Here is a 16,137-nt window from a genome sequence, read left to right as displayed (position 1 = left end):
AGAGGGGTAAATGATCTGTAATGTTCCGCTCTTTATTGTTTTTTTCCCTCCACCACTTAATCGGAACTGAAGACGCCAGCTGGATGAGAGGTGAAAAGCTGACTACAGAAGATTAAACTGAACACTTAACAGCCTTTTTCTTAAATTTGGCATGGTGGTTACGACTAAGTCAAATAATGTGAAATTCTGAACAAAGTAAGCTTATAGATTCAGAATCAGAGTTTATACACATCATTTTGAGTCCTCACAAAAGAAATAAATGTAAAAGCGGCAAATGCACTCAGTTAGTTATGAATTATTTCCTATTGAAATCTGCTGTGTAATGCAATGTCCTGATTTCCTCTGCTGTGTTTCAGTAGATCATCACATACAGGTCTGTAGTCACATCGTATCTTAGCCATTCATTTGCTGTAAATTACATCATCTCTGCTGCAGGACACGTTATAGCTCGGGTAAGTTACTCTCTTAACCCCCCCACAAATACTGTATCTAAACCTAGACTCTGGACCTTTGTTATCTTCACTCATATACATTACTGGTCAATCATTGTACTGTCACTAATTTGTGTATCCCCCTTCCAAATTACTAATATTAAAAATATATTTTTGGATATGCGTACAGGTGCATGAACAACAAACACAACATTCACAGGAAATTAAATGCAGCCAGTCAACTGCAATTAAATAGATTATTCCAGTTCAGTCCATTTAAGGCATTATATATTTCTTACTAGTCAAAAGTGGTAAACCTTAACCCCAAGGTTATGCTTTGATTTAAACACGTTAGGTCCTGGACTTTGGAGGAATGGCATCTGCTTAACCATTCACGTGAGCATCTGTCTCTTTACTTTAACTATCATGGCTTTATTGTTTGGAACAAAAGTCAGTGTGTGACACCTTCAGCAACATTTACTGAAACCAAAATCTTGGGGTTTGTTTTGCTGTTAAATTGCATGCTGAAAAACAATGAAAGAGCTCAAACTTAACCAAGTTGACCCTCGTCAGCCATACATACAGTTGTATTACTCCTACTGTCCACTAGGTGGAAGCATTTCTGCATCCAAAGAAGAAGTAAGGTAATAATAATGACCTGAAAGTATTTGTTAATATCGATCACATTAGGCTTCAATAATAACTTATTGGCATGATTGCAGGTCAGGAAATAAAGCCAATTTAAACTTTATTGACAAATTTAATATACGAGTAATTGTTCACCGCTGATTCTTATGAGGAAGAACCTCATATGAATGAAGAAGTAATTAAACTATTTTTTTTTAAAAATACTTCTATCGTCATGCTGATTGATCATTTCATATAAAATGCAAGTAATTGCCATGTTTGTCCTTCTCTGGAAGAGTTTATTCATACAGTACACAGTCCCTGACAGATGCAGGTGAATTCATCATACTAGAAGATTTGATCCACACAAGCTCTGGTCTAAATAGTACAGGAGAGAGAACCATCTGGAAAAAGTGACTGTTTCTCAAAACCGGCTCAGTTGAAGCTTCTGGAGAAAATGACTCGCGAAAAATTACATTTCAATTGACTTCATATGACAGAACTGTTGAATGTAGTTCAGTGCAAGGATGAGATGGACCACTTGAGAGTGCACAGGATCATCGAGGGGGAACTAGCTAGAGAAAATGTACAGTCAGTTTTCACCAGTATCGCACAAAAAGTTGCAGTTATGGCACCTTGAATTTGACTAACACAAATATACATCTGGGTGAAAACACCCTCAAATAGCATCATTCACTTCATTGCATATTTTATAAAACATTCTACTCTGATTTCGTCTTTCCAAGTGCCTTTCTGCAAATCAAACGGGTGCAGAACAAGCAGGATTTCAGCGTCACCCACATAACAATTACAAGGATGGCGATCAAAAAGCCAACGACATCCAAGCTGTGGTACTGAATCCAGTTCAGATCGTGTGCAGCTACTCTAAGATGATCAGCTCCTTTGTGTCTCATGACAAACTCGGTCCAGAAAACGGCCTGCTCCAAAGGCTGCAGGGGACGATCCAGGTGTATCTCAGACAACTCCACGCTCCTCTCTTTGTAGCTGAGGAGGAGGAAAAATAAAGTAGTTCATACAGTGACTGCAGACTTATGATCACCACAGACATTACTGTTAGTACTGTGTCGTGTACACAATATAATGTTAAGTAATGTCAAAGATGTATTTGTCTCTGAAGAATATAAAATAAACAAGCCTTAATGACGAGAAATGACGACAACAAATAACTTGAGTATGCACAAGATATGTAATATAAACACAGTAAATGCTATGATTTGTAGAATTAAAAAGTAGTGCAGAGTGAAAACCGAAACTTCAATTTACCACTTTAAACAAGAAAGAAACACTTATATACTTATCTTTGGTATATTTCCATTTGTCTGTTAAGTAAAAATCAAACCATAGGCTACCTTACTGCGTCATTTTCAAACTCACCTTTTATCCTGGATCATTTTTTTCAGTGCTGCCGCCAGTGTGTCTGTTGTGAAATCATGGATACTGAGCTCCTCTGCAACGCCGCGCGTCACCATGCGATGCACGTTGTCTCCCTGGTCCCCAAACAGTGGAAACATCAGCATGGGCACGGCGTTGCAGATGCCCTCGTAGATACCGTGCGTGCCTCCGTGAGTAATGAAGAGTTTGGCCTTGGGATGGGCTGAGGAGCAAATGTCACAGTCTTTCATTAGGAATTTAAAACTCCACTCAAAAATATGCATTGTTTCAGCAGTTAAAAATGGTTTAGTTAATGGCATTATGGCTGCACCTCATACATTTGTCTGGATAAAAGTAAACATTACCTAAGAGAGCGTTCTGAGGAAGCCACTTCATGAGCTTGATGTTCTTGGGCACATCCACAAGTGGGACTCCGGTGTATCTCCACAAAACCTGAAACAATAAGTAACACCTCTGTATCTCCAACATTTCATGCGCAAAAAGAAAATGTATACATCACTATTTCAGTGAATGGTTTATTTTTCTTACCCTTTGGGGAATTTGTCGAAAGGCTTCGACGAACTCCTGGGCCTTCTCCGCGGGCATTTTGGACACCATTGATCCCAGAGTGAAGACGATAAATCCGTCGTCACCTGAGCCCTCCACAAACTCTGCCACGTCCTACAGGGAGTTTTGGGAAGAAAAAAACATTTGGTCAGAAAAAGAGTCTGTAGTTTAACCTACATGTAATGTATGAAGTTAAGTCAACACAAATAGTTCATCTCATCAGCAAAGACAAACATGCACAAGCTTCTTTGAAGGCCTCTTACATCACTTGTGTTTGATCTATTGTCATACCTAATTTTCAAAGACACGAAAGAAAACCTATTTAATCCACTTCCAAAGTCCCCCCCAAAGATAAGATTAGCCATAGTCCAAGAATCAGTGCTTGCACAGATTTCACTCTCACTGATTCTACCAGAAGAGCAAACAAACCTGTTCTTTCACAGTCACGTCAATCAATTCTAATCATTGTAATTTACACTCCTTGAAGTCATCATGTAATCATTTCAGTGTTTTGCTGAAATGTTTTTCCCTCTATATTCAAAGTAAAAGAGTGTACACACTAATATTAATACCAAACTGACTAACAGATATAATGCACATGTTGTCACATTGAAATATTACTTAGTACATAATATTGTTCCCAAAATCAACAAATGTAACAGTATCTCCAGTATTTACGGTACAGTCTGTCAGCTGATGAAAACAAACAAAACAGTTTAGCTAAAACAAGAGCTAAAGGTATTAAAAGGAATTGAAGAGCAACACAATCAGCTGCTTATTATTCTCCAATAGGTAATTACTATGAGTCATTGCTTTTGTATTGTATAACATGGCCATTTAGCAAATTAAACTAATAATTAGTAGCACTTCTGATTTTCTCGCTCTCAATATTTTTGCTCTGGACCAACTCAAAAGCATGAATACACGTTTGGCTAAAAGTGAATCCATATGTGCTGCACGCTTATTTATTCTAGCACACATTCTTTGCATACTCACTGCTGGCAGAGGGGAGCTATTAGCACAGTTGATTCCTCCAATGAAGACCATGTTGGGCATGATAGGTCTGGGGTATTCAAACAAAAAATCATATCGGAGAAGCCAGATGGCACCGTGACTAATAAGATCCATGTAGGTCATGTCTTCTCCAAAATACTTGCTGACCATTACATCGTAGTGGCCAAAGAGTATTTTGCAAAGATAGGTGTCCACAAAAGACATGAGCATGTTCTTGACTCTCTGCGGGAAGTTCATGACATTTGTATTTCCAGAGAAGGCAGAAGGAATATAAGAAGCAGGAATGGGGCATCGGTTTGCCCTCAAATCCAGCTGACATGGAAGTCCACGCAGGAAATACACAGCAGGAATAGAAAAAACACGAGCCAGGATGGCACCGCATGGAAGGAAGGGGTCTGTGAGCACCACATCGAAGCCCGTTTCTCTCAGTTTACTCATGAGCTGCTGGTTGTTCAGTAAACTCTCACAACCTTTCAGTTGTAGTGTAGTAAAGTCAACAAAGCGCTGCACATTGACAAACATATCTGTGATGTCTGGTGGCTTGAGGAAAACACCGTCTGATAGTTCTTTGAATGATCCATCCACCTCAGCTTTGGTGTATTGCACTGGGTAGACCTCAGTCTTGAAGGACTCTGACTCTCGGATCAACAGGCTGCTTTCAGGCACCAGCACCAAGACTTCATGACCCCGTTGGGCGAGCTCCTTCACAAGAATCTTCATGCTAAGCCAGTGGCTTCCATCCATTGGCACGACCAGCACCTTTCCCCCCTCAACAGGCCCCAGACTGAGGCAGCACAGTAAGGCGACCAGCCCCAGTGTTGGAAACCACTCCCTCATGGCTCCCTGGCTCATTGCTTTCTCTCCGTCCTGCAGCTTTGCCTGCTGGAAGAGCTAATGGTGCCTGATGTTAAGGAGTGGCTTTAAATGAGTGAGTGTGTGTGTGTGTGTCTGTTAAAATTCTGCAGGAAGTTCAAGCTGCATTCAGGAGGCAAGTTATTATGTAACTACAGAAGACAGAGATATCCAATCAATTCCATGCTGACATGTACCAATCAGAGTTTGTCAGAAGTAAATCATTTTCGACTGTCAAACTTGCAGTGTCATGTGACTTGTGTAACGCGACCTTTCCCATTACCAGATAAATACAATTGTCCAAAAACACCAATAGAAACATTTAATAACCAATGAATGTAACCATAAAAATAAATTATGTTTCTTTGTTGTTTTGATTTTTCCAGACAAATTAGGTAATATATGCATTTATTATTGCTTCCGTTGTAATGTATTTCCTTTAACTGTCAATCTGTCAGTCATGGCGTGCGTGCGTGCTTGCATGTCATAAATCTTGTTTTTATCTTGGCTGTGGCTTCGCTCTCACAGGCACATGCATGCGAGCCGTTGCGTGTAACCGTGTTTCATCTCTCGCTCGAGTCACACAATCGTGTACCTTCAACCACTGGAAAGGGACATGTAGCGTGCAAAGAAAGCTTGTAACGTGAAACCAACGCCCTCCTCTTTTGGGGATGGTGATTACATCAAGTAAACAATGTAGTGTGTGGAAGTGAACCTTTGATTTACAACTTCACTCTAACTACTTCATCTTGAACGAGCTGCTTGATTCTTATTTCTCCACAATGTGAAAAATTTCACCAGAATAACGTTAAGGTAACACTTGCATTTACAAATATAGTTGGCTATACTCTTGTAAAAACAACAAAAAAAGAAAGGGGAGTAGGAGGGAGAGCCCACCGGGGTTAGGGGGGGTTGGGTCTTAGTGGGATTGTTTTCATAGGGATTATTCCTTCAACAGAAAGTTGTTTTGTTGAAAGCTGCTTTTTAGCCATGCTCGTACTTACAGCCAGACTGCCCAGCACAACTTATGTTGTTACTGTTGAATGAATTGTTCTCCCACTGACCTTTTTTTCCCACTCTCCCCAACAAAAGGGCTGATACTTGCTGCCTGTTTTCTTTTGGATGGAATGCCGTGAAATTTGACACGTGTATCCTGTTTAGATGTTCCTCCACTTTTGTGCAGGTCTAAAGGAGCCTCAGCCAGTGAGAGAGAGCCATTTTCAACAATGCTGCTGCTGCTGCCATGGGAATATGAGAAAGTGGGCAGTCGCTTGGGTTGAGATTCTTTAAATGAATACAGCATGAGAAATTCTACGACTTCTACGATGCATCCAGACATAGTAGTAGGAAATATTTTCATTCAGAAAACTGTAATTTAATCTGCGCTCACCTAAATCATAGAGTAGTTTGTTGTCCTTTTAGGTAAAACTACTTTCCAGTTAGTAAAACATGCCATGTCTTGGTTTATGTGAGAACACTAGCAGGGTAAACACACTTTAACTATTGTACACACACAAGCTCCACTATTATAAACACACTTCAGCTATTCAATGTATAGTGACTATAAGACAGACTGAAAGAGAGAAACTAAACAATATTTCTATAAATCAGTCCACAGGGTCCCAGCATTACACTGAGGCCCACAGTAAAGGCAAATCCTATACAAACACAATAAACACAACAGGATTTGTTTCTGGTGTGACTCTGCCGCCCTTATCATCACCAGGAATTCACTAATCACATCACTCCTGTCCTTCAACTTATTCTCCACTCCACTTATCAAATACCCAAGCAATTTCAAAGATCTGCTACACGGCTTCAAGGCCAGGCATAGCACTCTGTATTTAACGACTATATGCATTATTAAATCTACCTTTTCCCAATTGCATTTACTGTACTGTCTTTTTTTTTACTCTGCTGACCTTGAGTGATTTGATAGGCACCTAAAATGAAATGTATTACTATTAATATATTACTATGTATAAAGAAACTGTCTCTGTTCAGGGCAGACTTGTTTTCCTGTTTCTTGAAAAGGCTGCCAACATTACTTAAAGCCTAATAGTAGCAACACAAAAGCAGTAAAAAGTAGCCAAATTGCTGCCACGATATCTCAGTCCTGAAAGCTGATGACCTTGTCCAAAAAACTGGCCACACAGCTAAAAGTGACACATCAAAAAGAACAGTGACATTCTCCATCTCCAACACTGCACACAGTAATGTTTTTCAGGGTACTGCTCGTCTTTTCTGAGATACAAAAAACAACAACAACAACAAGCAGCTTAAATTAAATGCTTCCATGTGTAAACGTTGTACACAGACTGGCGCTAAGCTGCAAAATGGGTCTCAAAGTGAAACCTTTCACGCATTTCCCTTTTGTAAAGATTGGTAATTAAAATATTTGCTCAAGACAGAACGTGTGTGTGTGTATTCAACGTTCCCGACTGACGTGCAACATGCGCTACTATCCCGCGTAGCTCAAACACAGGAGTGAAGCAAACACACTAGATACAGACTCAACAAACAACTGACGATCCGTGTGGAAAAACCTGACTTAATATTCCACGCTGAAAAAAAACAGGACAGGAAGATAATTTGTGTCATTTGACTTGACAGGCAAGTTGATGCCTCACAGCTGTGTGACTGCCAGCACAACCAAGCCAAAGACAATTCATTTCAAATAAATCATGAGGCTCAAACTGCAACTGCTTTATGGTTGGTTTGATTTTTCAATTTTCTTGCACACTTTGAGTGGCTTGTGTTTATTTTCCAGACAGTCCTTAACAAGAGGAAAATCCAACACCAAATGACATGAAACTGCTGATTTAAAAAGTATGATGACTGCATAGGTGAACTTTGAACTGGTCACATTAAAAGGCCACTCTAAACTGTGCAGTTTATCTTAGAATAAGCTTATACGTAAGCTTCACAAAGGACATTTGGAAGGAGGGGCAGAGAAGTTATCAGTGTCTGGTATGGATGCCATTGTAGTGCGACGCATTTCCTTTGCAAAGAGTTTATCAGTTTATCGCACAGCTGACATTCCTACAGTTAACGTTTACAATTACACGACCCCTCAAAACCTGTAGTGTTGTGTTGTATGAAAGAAGAACTGCACACTTTGGAGTGGCTGTCCCAAGGCCAGTCTGAAGTATGAATGACGATGTTCTCAAATGTCATGTTTTGTCCATAAAGCAAAAATTATTCAGTTTTAATGATTTCCTAGTTACATGTAGCAAAGAATCCAGAACATATTCACATTTAAGAAGCTGAAAAATCAGACAACCTGTTTTAAAATTAAAAAAAAAAAACACTCTGAAACCTGTAACTTAAGACAGTTCGATCCCCACCCTAGAATCTCATCAACAATCAATCTCAACAATCAAAGTTTCCCCCAGACTGGAGGGAAGCACTGTGTGCATTGTCTTTGATTACATGGCCAAATTCAATCATAAGTGATTGAATTTGACCATTTAGTGGTTCCCTCTTCTGCCACACCAAAGTGTCTCCTCAAAACATCCTCTTTGCACTTTATTCATTGTCACTGTACCTCCCATGATCAATGCAAAAAAGTCTTGATGCACATGTCCATTTGGTAAGTTATTTGGGAGTGTCTATATCCTGGTTGAATATTTAAGGAAAGAAGAAGAAGTCGACCCACTCAGGGAGTTGAACTGCTTACCAGACCTCCCACACATCAGGTATGTTGCAACATCTGTTTATGCTGGCTACAGCTTTGGACATTGCAATAAACTGGTATGTTAACCATTCATTCCTGATATTACCTCCTTTCTTGTTCTCTGTTATTAAGTCTTTAGTTATATAGTAGGTTTCTCTAGGTAACATTTAAACCCTCAACTTCTGAGTTGAACAGAAAAGACTGAGTATCATGTTCTGTAAGGGCTGAGTTATGTTCTAAAACGTCCGAGTATCTCAACCCCGGGTGTCAGGGCTGTTCCCCCATGTTAAGAAGGTCACTAAATAGCTTAAGCCTATATCTGCCATCCCCGAACTAAGAATTGGGCTGAAAAGATTAAGTACCATCATATTCTAAAACCTGCAAATATCTCAACCCAGGCACCAGGGCTATTCTTCCACGCTAAGAAGGTTGTAAGGGAAAAACATTATTCGGCCATCTCTAAAGTTATCAGCTCCCAGTCCTAAGCACAAGCCTAAACAATTCAGGACGGCGCCTGTCGAAACTCGGTATAGCACTGTTGTCTACAGAAATTCGTCTCTTCATGTTTTCGCTGAGCCTGTCCGGAATGGGGCAGTTAACTGACGCTACTGCGCAGTCCTCCCCAAGGTCAGCTCCATGTATCAGCAGAGGAAGCACCTTTAAGTATCCTAACTCTGGGACTCACAGGCAGACCGACAGAGGATGCCCAACTGTTAATATACTTGGTTTATGTTCGGCATTGTCTCAGTTCTCCTCAGATCTGAGCTGCTTCCAATAAAGCTTTTCAACTTAACTCATCTCTGACTCCAGGAAACTCCATCTTTGGTCGACTCACTAAATAATCAAATCTTTGCAACAAGGTCACTGTATGGTTTAAACCTATATCTCCCTGAACTAAAGTCCATTTTAGATTCCTTAGTTGCAGAATTCAATCCTTAGTTGGTTGCTAAAGGTAATTATTGGTTCACTCTGATTAACTGGTCAACCAGATGGTGGCGTGTTATTCGTAATAATTTCCTGTGCAGCACAATTTTTGCATTTCCTTGATCCTTTATGCAAACACAAAACTCTCTGTCAGCCAACAACAGGCTTGCCTTTGACAGGGAACACAAAGGGAAAGTATTAAATAACTATTTAAGAGCATTAACAGATTACATTGCAAATTCTTCCCCTGTGTTTTTTCCCCCTCAAATTTCAAAGCTGTTAAACCTACACATAACGTTGGAAGCCTGAAATCAGTGGCTGTTTTTACTACTTGTGCTTCTATACCTTTTACCCACTGTGATGAAAGGTCACTAAAGTCAACTTTATTTCTAGAGCACATTTAAAAGGTTAAAGGTACAAAAACATAAAAGGTATAAAATATAAAATCAATAAAAACAGAAGAAAAAAAAAACACCTCCAGTAAATTTCGAACCCATACAGTTCAGAATTCATTCCTTTATCGGTGTTGATCCATGTTTCAGATATTGCAATTATAATTATTATTTTAAATTACTTTGTACATTGATTTGAATTGTCCTTTATGTTACTGAACTTTGCATTCAAGCTTTGATATTAAATTGGATTATTGATCATTTGTTATCTGATTTAATGGTAAGATTGAGCTGTTCATCTGTGTAGTAGAAACAATTTCATTGTACAATGAATACAAACAATTCAATGTAATTTAATCACTGACTGTGGACATTTAGGGGATATTGACTGTTATGGACTGCCCTCTAGTGGCATACACGTATGTCTGCTTTACTCTGAAACAGGTAATTGTAATATAATGCTAAGAAATAAAGCAGTTTGAGAAAGAACCACTGCTTTAAACAGTGTTATGGTTGCGTGTCGTTGATTATACGTGTTCATACCTCCAGTTTGTGATGCTTGTACGTTCTTGTCCATGTTTCTGGTGACAGTCTTGGCAGTAATGGCTTACTCCGGTGTTCAAATGTTCGTTTATGAAGACGTTCGCTCCTTTTAGCTTCCTTAACTTTTAGACGTTTGTGTTTTCTGTTGACAAAATCTCATGGCGTTGGCCGGTTTTGTCGTTGTCATAGTTCACTTCAGCCTCCATGGATGGAAGAAGGTGAAGAAGCACCTGTTGCTCCGTGGACGCTGACGTCCAGCTCGCCTCGCCGGGCTTCCTCCGGTTGTTAGCAGTCACAGCACCGTGTGTTTGCCCCCGGTTTGATACTGTTCAAACTCTACAACTCCATTCTACACACTTTTAACAAAGTGAAATCCCGTCCGCTAAGCGACTTGTCGGCAGTGCCTTTTTAGGATATATATATATCTTTATGCATATATGTAAAGTTATCGTGACGTAGTGTGAGCTATTAAGATGTAAGCTAGTCGTAAGTTTGCAAACTAGCTACAGCTGAGCTCCTCCAGTGGACACGCCCCCTTTCAGGTTGACGCTTCAAAGCAGAGGCGATTCTAGAGTCTCTTGGGGGCCCTGGGCAAAAGTTCACGGGGGACCAGTTTTCATCACGTTTATATGATAAATAATCTGTCGAAAAATATGTTGAAATATATATAAAAATGTATTAAAAAAGTGCACACCAGTATCTTTTTTAAAAATAAGAATATACATATTAAAACCTTGTAAAGTAAAGTGTGTATACCTTTTCAAATTGAATTAAATGAATGTCATTAATTAATTTAGGTGGTACCATCTGAAGTTATTGCAATTATTTTCTTTATTCAGTGTATCCTTCAAACCAGACTATGGAGGAATGGCATCTGCTTAACCTTTCACGCTAGTACCTTTCTGTTGTACATCAACTCAGAGCTGCAACATTAGAACATAAAATACCAGTACTGGGCTCATGAGGAAGCCAACAGCCTCATACAGTTGTATTATTTCTATTTTTCCACTAGATGGAAGCATTTCCGCATCCAAGGTGATAATAAAGTTTGTCCTGTTCAAGGTACTTGGTAAAAATCACAACCTGAGAGTATTTATGTTAATATTTATCGCATTAAGTTGCAATTAAAGCAGCATTTGCAGGAAATTAAGTGCATTTTAACTCACTGAGAGATTTCAGATATTATCTTCATTGTTCATTGTGTCTTATGAGGAAGTACTTTATTTATTTATTTATGTAGTTATTTATTTATAGAGTACACAGTGCCGTACAGATGCAGGCGATATCACCCTACTAGAAGGTGTGTCACAACAAGCTCTGGTCCTAATAGACCAATAAAGTACCATCTGAGGGAGGTGATTTTGTACCTGAACATATTATAGCTTGTACTCATTTAATGTTTTAGGAGAACAAGTGGAGAAAACGACATCCTTTAATTTCAAATTTCAAAAGACCTGAGACTGCACAGTAGAAGAGAAAGACTTCACAATCAATCATTGCAGTAATGACACCTTAGCTGAGATTTGATCAACACAAATATGCATCTGTGTGGAATGACCCTTAATTCCTTGCGCCTCCATCAAATCAAATGAATATTGCATTGAAAAAAAAAAAAAATACATTCTACTCGGTCTGTTGATGTTCTCAGTCGTCGTCAGTAGTTGGCTGTAGGCAATTGGACTTGCTTGAGTTAAGTTGAAGACTTTTTAACCCCTCATCCAAGAGGCTTCTTCAGCTCCACACCGAAGAGATGACACGTCTTCAGCTCAACGCTCTACTCTGATTTCGTCTTTCCAAGTCCCCTTCTGTAAATCCTACGGGTGCAGAACAAGCAGGATTTCACAGTCACCCACATGACAATTACCAAGACGACGATCAAAAAGCCAATGACATCCAGGCTCTGGTACTGAATCCAGTTGAGCTCGTGTGCAGCTACTCTTAGATGAGCAGCTCCTTTGTGTCTAATGACAAACTCGGTCCAGAAAACGGCCTGCTCCAAAGGCTGCAGGGGACGATCCAGGTGTATCGCAGACACCTCCACCATCTTCTCTTTGTAGCTGAGGAGGGGAAATAAAGTAGCACAGACTGTGACTGCCAATCATGTCATGGAAAAGATCTATACGGTGTATATAACCTTAAAAGACAAAGAAATAGAAGTTGAAATCAAAGGCTACTTCATTGTATCTTTGTTTACGTACTATACAAACTCCTTCAACAGCATCTAACCGTCTCACCTTTTATCATGCAGGACTTTATTCAGCGCTGCCAACAGTTTGTCTGTCGTCACAGCGTGGATACTCAGTTTCTCTGCGACGCCGCGCAGCACCATGCGATGCACGTTTTCTCCCTGGTCCCCAAACAGTGGAAACATCAGCATAGGGACGGCGTTGCAGATGCCCTCGTAGATACCGTGGGAGCCTCCGTGAGTGATGAAGAGTTTGGCCTTGGGATGGGCTGAGGAGCAAATGTTACCATATTGTTACTGTATTGCGAAATACAGTGTTTCCAATTATTTTACTCATTAAATATCTGTTAATTTGTCTGGATAAAAGTATTACAATTACCCAAGAGATCCTTCTGAGGCAGCCACTTCATGAGCCTGACGTTGTCGGGCACGTCCACAAGCGGATCTCCAGTGTATCTCCACAAAACCTGGAACAATAAGTAACACCTCTGCTTCACAAACATTTTATGTGCAAACAAATCATGACGACGCAGAGTGGTATTTTTACAACCAGTTAAAGGGACAAACTAATGAGGCCTGATTATCGTTTGGTTTATTTTCGTTACCCTTTGGGGAATTTGTCGAAAGGCTTCGATGAACTCCTGAGCCTTCTCCGCGGGCATTTTGGACACCATTGATCCCAGAGTGAAGACGATAAATCCGTCGTCACCTGAGCCCTCCACAAACTCTGCCACGTCCTACGGGGAGTTTTTGAGAAGAAAGAAACATTCAGTAATGTACGAAGTTAAGTCAATAATCACGACTAAATCTACTAAAATAAAACCCTTTTCAGTCAGTGTTTGCAGACGAAGACACACAAACACACACACACACACACACACACACACATCACTCATCGATTCGACCAGAAGAGCAAACAAACCTGTTCTTTCACAGTCAGGTCAATGAAAGCTCGATGAATTATTTGCATTCCATCATTTCAGTCTTTCGCTGAAACTTTTTCCTCCCTATTCAAATCTGCGCACTCAAACTGGAATCTTATTTTGAGTTTTTGATTTAGCAAATAATAGTCTTAAAGCAATACAAGAGGTGCTAAAGGGATTTCAGTGCTTAACATAACGGATAAATTGTGGAATTAAACTGATTTTCTTTCTTGATTTCTCTAAATTGCTTATTTATTCTGGCACACTTTCTTTGCATACTCACTGCTGGCAGAGGATCACTCTCGGCACAGTTGATTCCTCCAATGAAGACCATGTTTGGCATGATGGGTTTGGGGTATTCGAAAACAAAGTCATATCTGAGAAGCCAGATATCACTGTCACTAATAAGATCCATGTAGGTCATGGTTTCTCCAAAATACTTGCTGACCATTTCATCGAAGTGGCCGTAGAGTATCTTGCATACATAGGACTCCACAAAAGACATGAGCATGTTCTTGACTCTCTGCGGGAAGTTCATGACATTTGTATTTCCAGAGAAGGCAGCAGGAACATAAGAAGTGGGCATGGGGCATCGGCCTGCCCTCAAATCCAGCTGACATGGAAGTCCATGCAGGAATTGCACAGAAGGAAGAGAAAAAACCCGAGCCAGGATGGAACCACAGGGAAGGAAGGGGTCTGTGAGCACCATATCGAAGCCCGTTTCTCTCAGTTGACTCATGAGCTGCTGGTTGTTCAGCAAACTCTCACAACCTTTCAGCTGTAGCGCGGTAAAGTCAACAAAGCGCTGCACATTAGCAAACATATCGACCAGTTTTGGTGGCTTGAGTATTGCGTCGCCTTCGAGGTGACTGAACGATCCGTCCATCTCAGCTTTGGTGTATTGCACTGGGTAGACCACAGTCTTGAAGGACTCTGACTCTCGGATCAACAGGCTGGTTTCAGGCACCAGCACCAAGATGTCGTGACCCCTGCGTGCCAGCTCCTTGACCAGAATCTTCATGCTAAGCCAGTGGCTTCCATCGACTGGCACGACCAGCACCTTTCCCCCCTCAACAGGCCCCAGACTGAGGCAGCACAGTAAGGCGACCAGCCCCAGTGTTGGAAACCACCCCCTCATGGCTCTCTGGCTCATTGCTTTCTCTCCGTCCTGCAGCTCTGCCTGCTGGAAGAGCTAATGGTGCCTGGTGTTAAGGAGTGGCTTTAAATGAGTGCGTGTGAGAGTGAGGGTGTGTTTAAATTCTGCAGGAGGTTCAAGTGTTATTATGACATCTTATTGTGAGGAGAGTTATTATGAATGTAATTTGGCTTGTGTAACACAACTTTGACACTAACCTAAAAACAAAACAAAATATAACTACAAAAGTTTAGTGAACGTGTGACGGTGAAAGTAACACATTTTTTGTAAAACTGCATTTAACATCACTTCTTATATTCCCTGTAATTGTCAATCACGGTCCCCGCGCGTGTTGCAAATCTATCTTTATCTTTATCTTGTTCTGTCACTGCTCTCTTACAGGCACAGGACTGCGAGCTGTTGCCTGTACCCGTCCTCGTGCGCCTTCAACCGCTGTGAAGAGAGTAGCGTGCGAAGCCAGCTGTAATCTGAAACCGACGCACTCCTCTTGTGAGGATGGCGCTTAGATCAAGTAAACAGTGCAGTGTGTGGAATTAAACCTTTGAATTACAACTTCGCATTCTTTCGACGACCTTATCCTGAACGAGCCGCTTAATTCCCTTTTTTCTACACAATGCGAAAGAGTATATATAATCAAGTTAGAGTAACACATGCATTTGGCTGTAACACACACACACACACAAAAGAAAGAGGAGTAGGAGGGAGAGCCCACTGACATTGAGGGGTTGGGTTTGAGTCAGATTGTTTTCATAGGGATTATTCCTTCAACCGGAAGCTGTTTTTTTTTTTGCCACGCTACTGCTTACAGCCAGACCGTCCAGTACAACTTTTCACCTACTGGTGAATGAATTGTTCGACCACGTGATGAATGAACTGACATTTTTGTTTCACTCGCTGCACAAAAGGCCTGATATACCTGCTGCTGGGTTTGTTTCAGACACAATTCCATGAAGTTTGACAGGTGTGTCCTTTATCGTTTATATGTTTCTCAATGTTTGCGCACTTCTGTCTGTGAAGGAGTCAACGACAGAGCCGTGGAAACAAGAGAACGCTGAGTAAAAGTTGTGTGTCATTTTTTATGAACATTAACAATTTATGTTATGTTAATTAATGAAGCACGCGAGACATGCAAATGACCTGGGTCTACACTCTTAGAAATAAAAGTGCTAAGTAGAACCATATGGAACCAAGGGTCTTCGGCTTCCCTTTTGGAGGGTTCCACCTTTTATTCAGGAAAGGGATTTTAAAGGGTTCTCTGGATCAACATGGTTCTTACTGGAACCATTAATGTTACAAAGAACCCTTGAAACACCCTTTCTTCGGGAAAGTGTTTGTCAGAAGAAAATGGTTTCAGGTAGAACCTCAGCCCTTGTAAAAGGACACTTTTGGAACCCTTATTTCTAAGAGTGTACGTTCCCTGGCAGAACTTGGAAAGCAGGGTAAATATCACAGTAT

At 40.6% G+C, this 16,137-nt stretch overlaps 1 protein-coding gene across 1 annotated transcript; it reads right to left on the bottom strand.

The window, feature by feature from the left end:
* Nucleotides 1-1,385: 1,385 nt before the first annotated feature.
* LOC310943006 (uncharacterized protein) lies at nt 1,386-14,664 on the bottom strand (the record flags this gene model as incomplete). The annotated part of the gene is made up of 11 exons (XM_083908481.1): nt 1,386-2,063; nt 2,454-2,673; nt 2,816-2,903; nt 3,000-3,131; nt 4,014-4,922; nt 6,516-6,541; nt 12,237-12,475; nt 12,653-12,872; nt 12,983-13,070; nt 13,209-13,340; nt 13,810-14,664. 11 exons carry the CDS (start codon nt 14,662-14,664, stop codon nt 1,781-1,783), a joined length of 3,192 nt encoding a protein of 1,063 aa, XP_083764607.1. The 3' UTR covers nt 1,386-1,780.
* Between the last annotated feature and the right edge of the window lie 1,473 nt (nt 14,665-16,137).

Source organism: Microchirus variegatus, assembly GCF_963457635.1.
Source record: "Microchirus variegatus genome assembly, chromosome: 22".
Taxonomy (NCBI): Eukaryota; Metazoa; Chordata; class Actinopteri; order Pleuronectiformes; family Soleidae; genus Microchirus; species Microchirus variegatus.
This window is presented reverse-complemented; position numbering and strand designations above follow the sequence as displayed.